This window comes from Neomonachus schauinslandi, chromosome 11 (genome assembly GCF_002201575.2).
Source record: "Neomonachus schauinslandi chromosome 11, ASM220157v2, whole genome shotgun sequence".
Lineage (NCBI taxonomy): Eukaryota > Metazoa > Chordata > Mammalia > Carnivora > Phocidae > Neomonachus > Neomonachus schauinslandi.
In genome coordinates, this window is record NC_058413.1 from 103,652,840 (window position 1) to 103,659,459 (window position 6,620).

Genomic DNA, 6,620 nt, shown 5'->3' on the forward strand with positions numbered 1-6,620 from the left:
GTATAAGGAGAGAGAAGGTGCTCTGTACATATTTGTTGAATTGATAAATTAGCAAGTTTTGTCGAATGTATTCACATGTACACATGCACAGGTACAATTCCCAGTGATGTGGGCTCAGGTAAAGAAAAGGAATGTAATTAATAGCATGAACAGAATTGAAATTTATGGAACTGGGACATGGGATCAAATGGCAAATTTACCTAAATTTCTCTGGCTTCTGTGTTTTACTCTTAGTGACCCCTCAACCGTCAGATAGTTCATATTTATGTCAAAGTATCTTTGCTTAAAGCCTATGAAGAAACTATATTCATCGGGCACAACTTTATGGACGTATCAGATTTAATTGTGTAACTTCTGTTTTCCCACTGCAGGCCAGGCACATGATACGGTCAGACCGACCATTAACAAGCAGCATCAGTTTGACTTGGCCCACAGCAGGCCTTCATTCGGCCCATGGGGGGGAGGCAGTCCACAGCTGTGTGCCTGTGGGTACCGCACAGCATCTGACACCCCCCTTCCTGCCTCTGACGTGGGCCCTCAGGCTGTTGCTGTCTGTGCACGTCTCTATCTCAGCGTCTCTGCCATCCCTCCCTGTTTCGCTCCCGGCCCTCCAAACACTGTTCTCCTCTGGCCGCCTGCCCCCAATTTCTGATGCACAGAATGTTCTGCTCTTTCTTCCATGCGGCCTGCCGGAGTAGCATGACCTGCAGTGCCTGGACATCACATTTATGTCATAACCTGCTGTGGTCCGAATACCGGGGTGTTGCGTTTGAGAAATTCACTCTGCCTTGCTTCCTACTCATAAGGCAAGATGACAGGTTATGGAAGATAATGTTAAGTGGCTACTGAAAGGCCTCTCCCGAACCTCCTGTCCATTTGTGCCTTTCACTCTACAGCCTGCAAAGCAGCATCCCTGCTTGTCCATCATTACGTGCATCCAGAGAGGCCCTGGGACCCAGTTCTGGCCCATGGGGCACGCCTGGGGCTGCTGGTCAAGGGAGAGCGGTGCCTGAGAGCGATTCTACTTTCCTGAAAGAAACAGATGAGACCAGCATTGCTTCTTCCTGTCTCTCCCTTGCTTTCTCTCTCGAGTGCAGAATTGATGGCTAGACCTACCGTGTCATCATGTAACTGGAAGAGAAAGGTCAAAAGAATCAAATACATCAGCCCTGACATCACCAACTTGGAGAACCAAGGCCAGCACTTCTTGTTAAGTGAGAAAAATAAGCTTCTGTCTTTCCAGTGGCTGTAGGTGGTTCTCCCATTATTTATGGGTGAACGTAAGTAACAGGTACCGCTTCACCACATCACAGCCCCTTTTCAGAACTTTGTAAGCAAAAGCCCAGGGCCTCTTGGTCACCATGAAAGAGCTAAGATGTTTTTATTTTTTAACATAGGCTAATTGGAGGACAGAGCTGAATTATTCAAGAAAAGGGAGGGATCTGATCCGGGGAAAGAAAAAGAGTCCCAAGATTGGGAAGGATGGGAAACCGTTAGACTCTACAAAGAATGGGGCCTCGAGTGGCTCCCACACAGTACCCAGAGGGGTAGGACCTCAGATGGGTGTTACCCGTGTTACCAAGTGCCACAGTCCTGAGAGTAAAGATAGGATCCTCTGTAGCTAAGGCTGTGGTCAGTAAAGAAGTCCATGATAAAGGTACCTATCCACCCGCTGAATGCTTGGAGACAACTGAGAAGTGACTGAAAATGGCATCATGTAGTAGCAGAAGGAGCAAGTGTAGCTCTGGCAACTGTGTAGACCAAGGGCCAGGCCTCCTGTTGACCTACAGGTTCTTACGTTTGTGTGCGATCTGATTGTGGGTGGAGAGGGGACGGCAACACTGCCTGACTAGCACTGGACTTTCCGTCTGCCCTAATACATACATAGGGGAGTAAGCTAGACTTCATTTTTTAACCTATGTCTTTAAGGTAAGTTTCTTGTAGATAGTATATTCTTGGTATTCTTGGGTATTGGTTTTCTCTCTAATCTTTTCATTTTATCCAAGTAATTTTTGTGATTTAATTAGTGTGTTTAGGCCATTTACATTTAATGTAATTGTGATATGGGGATTAAAATTTACCATTTTATAGCTGTTTTGTTCATTCCATCTCTTTCTGCCTTCTTTTGGATTACTTGAGTGTGGAGGGGTTTTCTTTTGTTTTGGTTTTTTGCTTCATTTTATAACTACTACAGACTTACTATTTTTATCTCATTTTCAAAAAATTCAAAATTTTTTAGGTGCTTACCCTAGGATTTAAATATACATCTCTAATTCATAAGAGTCCACCTTCAAATAATATTATAGTACTCCATATACTGTGTAAGGGCCTTACAACAGTGTATTTCCAATTCTACCCTTTCACGCTTTGGGCTATAGGTAGCATACGTTGCACTTCTACATATGCTGTAAAAACAAAATATATTGATACAACTGATCTTTGTTTTAGATAATCCGTTATCTTTTAGGGAAGTTAAGATAAGGAAAGAAAGATTTTTATATTTACCTTCATTTATATCAGAGGTCTTCCTCTCTTTGTGCAGATCTGAGTATGAAATAGTATATTTTTTTCTAAAGTCAATTAAAAATATTTTCCTAAAATTGTATAAGGAAAACCTTACATCGTCCAAGAGACTGTTTGTCAAGGTCCATAGAAGACAAGAATTGATACCAAAGTTGCTCCTTTTCAATGTGTGCGTACATCAAACAGCATACTGAGGAGTTGACCATTTTTCCTCTTTGGAAGGACTCTTTGGGATGGTCATAGTTGTATATGTAGTCAAAATATCTATATTCAAGTCTTTATATAAAGTTCAAACTTTAAGACTCTTTTGGACAACATGTCATTACTGTCACTAAGTATAAAAATTATTCAAACATGTACTTTTTTAAAAAAATTAATTGTTCAAATTTTTATTTTGATGCACAGTATGAGAAATGAACTTTTAAATCAACTAAATTTTATGGATAATGAAACAGCAAATAAATTAGACCCATGTTAAAATAGAAGGTCAGTTAAATGTCCAAACTTAAGGATATAAGAGCCACAGATAAACTTCAATTCCACAGTCTTCTTTAAAAGGTCGAAGTCTTTTAAACACAACTTTGCTATGAACTAACTGGTCCAGAGCTCAACAGCACATGGGAATGTTTAACAGGGGTGGTGATCAGGGACACGTTTCCTTGGTGCTGCTTTGATAATGTTGTCCACACGAAGAATTACCTCTGCTGCTTCAGCTGCACTCAAAAGAACTTGTCGCTTTACTTGGAAACTTTCTGTTATACCCAGTACTGCCATATCTCCGATGGTACCTTCCTTCATATCCAGTCCAGCAGTTGTATTGCCTTCACTATGGGCAGCTCGGAGCTGTGCCACCAGATCCGCACTGTCATAGCCTGCATTATCAGCTATGATAGTTGGCAACATTCTCAGGGCTTTAGCATAAGACTCCATTGCAACAGGTTCTTTGCCTGGTGTTCTACTGGCAAGCTGTGTCACAGCATGAGCCATCAGCATCTCAGAACAACCTCCTCCTAAACTGTTCTAGAATCCTTCACAGTTTGGGCAAGAACACAAAGAGCATCATGCAAAGATCTTTCTGCTTCATCTATAATTTGTTGTGTGGCACCACGAAGAACAATGGTACAAGCTTCACCAAGGGCCACCCCAGAAAAGTGGATGAGTTTATCTTCTCCAATCATGACTTCCTCAATAAGCTTGCAACTTCCGAGCTTCACTAGTTCTGGGTGGTCAAAGGTAGAGGCAATTTCACCACCTGTGACAAGAGCTAGGCGTTCCACACCTGCAAAATCTGCATGTTCAATCGCCATAACACCAGCAGCACCAAAGAGCTGTTCAGGATAATTATAAATTAACTGCCTGTTAATAAAGCAATTTATCCCATGCTTAAGAATACGTTCAACTTTCTCCTTCATTTTTTCCTTTTCGGCATGTTCTATTTCGGCAACCTTTGCTGTAGAATCAACTCTTACCCTGGAACCAAATATCTTTATTTTGTCTGTATCCATACCAGTATTTGCAATGAGAATTTTAGCATTTTCAATTCTCTTCAGTTGATTTACTCCAATTTTTTTATCCAACAGAAAGCCTTCGTCTAAATAGAAATCTGCCAGACTTCCTCCTAGCTTCTTGATGACGTGAATTGCCTCCAGATTACCAGAGCCTTTCAGTCTGAGCACAGCTTCTACAGCTAACTGAGTAAAATGGTCTTTGTGATGAGTAAGAAGTTTTGAGGATAATGTTGTTCCCGCAATGTTCATTAAATCTTCATGGAATTTAACTTCGTCAGAACCATGATCAACTGCAGAATTCAACAGAGCCTGTCTTGCCGCCTTTGTGGCTTCTCTCCAACCTGCAATGATGGTCTGTGGGTGAATCTTTTTTGCAATCAAAGATTTTGCTTCCCTTAGTAATTCTGCTGCTAAGACAGTAACAGAGGTAATGCCATCACCAACTTCATCATCTTGAACCCTTGACATATCAACTAAAACTTTAGCTGCTGGATTGTCCACACTGATGTTTTTTAGAATAGTTGCACCATCATTGGTTACCATAAGAGAGGCATCTCGTCCACTGCTTAACAGAATTTTATCCATGCCCTTAGGTCCTAATGTGCTCTTTACCAAGTCTCCAATAGCGATGGCACCAATAAAAGAAGACAGCCGAGCAGTCTCTGCTCTCTCTTCATCAGCTCCAGCCTTGAAGATGTTAACAGGTGCGAGGGAAAGGGACGCCATGGTTCCGAGGAGTTCGGCACACACGCTAATCCCTCAGCTCACGCCTGGTACCAGAGGGCCAAAACATGTACTTTGACTGTACTGCTTATATCTCCCTTTGTGGCCTATTTACGTGTTGGTACCAAATTCTATTAAAATGGCCTATGTATTAAATTAAAAGTCAGTTAAACAGGGCAGAGGTATTTTAAAGTCCGAAGCCCTGAGATCTGCTATTAGACGTTTAGCAACTGAGATATTTCAATATTATTCCCAAATTTATAACACTTGTGTTTTGAACTGCCACTAGAGAGTACAATATGAGGAGAATGCAGTGGAGTCTCTGAAGGAGACCCAGAGGTATATCATCATCAGCCTCCGTGTTCCTCAGTTCTCTAGCAGATGGCAGATTCACTTCTTTGGAGTATATTTGAGATAGAAAATAGCTCCTTAAGGCCTTATTTGTTATGGTGCGATGTTTGCAAATATATAATTCACATTCTTTTGCATTTATTTGGGTTTTTTGGTTTATTTTCCTGTTGCTTTTGTATGTCTCCATATAAGTCATCAGTCTTACTTCAAAAGTAATAATATAGGGACACCTGGGTGGCTCAGTCGTTAAGCGTCTGCCTTCGGCTCAGGTCATGATCCCAGGGTCCTGGGATCCAGTCCCGCATCGGGCTCCCTGCTCAGCGGGGAGTCTGCTTCTCCCTCTGTCTGCCGCTCCCCCTGCTTGTGCTCTCTCTCTCTGACAAATAAATAAATAAAATCTTTAAAAAAAAAAGTAATAATATATATCAGAAAAAGTATGTATGTATTTTAAAATATCCATGTCCTGAATTAACGGTCTGATGAGCTGTCCAGATTTAAGTGAATTTTTATTTCTTTGTTTCCATTTTTGGGGATCTGTGTCAGACAGGCCAAACTCGTACAGAGAGCTGTGCTACAAGTCTTACCTCCTGAGCCCAGTCTGCAGTCTGATCCAGTCACGACTTCTAACGATGTCTAGTCCAGGTTGCGATCACAGAATACCACCCACTGGGTGGCCCATAAACAATAAACAGTTATTTCTCGCACTTCAGGAGACCGGAGGTGTAAGATGAGGGAGCCAGTGTGGCTCTAGAGAGAGTCCTTTTCTGGGTTGCCCACGACTGCCTTCTCACTGTGTCCTCAGTTCTCTCATGAACTGTACGAGGCCACTGTTTCCATTCATGAGGGCTCCACACCCAGCACCTCCTCTAATCCCAATCACCTCCCAAAGGCCACACCTCCCAATACCCTCACATCAGGAAGCAGGCTTCCAACATATGACTGGGAGAAGGACACAGACATCAGTCCAACAACAACAAAACGTGACTGAAAACCTCACAGGTCAGAGCTCAGAAGGCCAGTTACTTGTTTCTGTACAGAAGATGAGCAGTACCATAACACTGTTATGACAGGGCTATCTAGCCAACTCTAGCCCAGTGCCTAGGGAAACTTCCAGCTGGTTCTTTCCATCCCACCTTGGGAGGGGGATACACCTCCTTTACTTCTGCAAAATGTGTTTTCGGTGATTGAAAAGGCACTTCAGTTTCATGTCAGTTTTTATTTCCTATTGGGAAATGTTCTCAAATGCGGGATAAGCTAAAGATTGTGGCGATGAGAATGTGAAGTAAATGCTCAGTTTTTTCTATTCCCTCCCCGTCTCCAAGTCGGCATGTGGAGTTCGGGAGGCTTAGCACATCTCAGCCCTATGTCCTGGTCGTTCACTCTGGGGCTGCGTTGGTTAACGCGCAGTGGGAGAGGAAAGGCAGCTCTGTGGGGAGTAGGAAAGAGGAGAGGGAGGTGATATCTGTTCCTGAATGAGGAAAGGATGGGGGTTTGTCTGTAGGGCTGTCTGCAGAG

At 42.7% G+C, this 6,620-nt stretch overlaps 1 protein-coding gene across 1 annotated transcript; it reads right to left on the minus strand.

Annotated features, from left to right (window-relative positions):
* Positions 1 to 2,896: 2,896 nt before the first annotated feature.
* LOC110586152 (T-complex protein 1 subunit beta-like) lies at positions 2,897 to 4,809 on the minus strand. The gene is given in 2 exon segments (XM_044919316.1): positions 2,897 to 3,536; positions 3,539 to 4,809. Coding segments are annotated over 2 exon segments (1,605 nt in total). The 5' UTR covers positions 4,758 to 4,809; the 3' UTR covers positions 2,897 to 3,150.
* Positions 4,810 to 6,620: the final 1,811 nt, after the last annotated feature.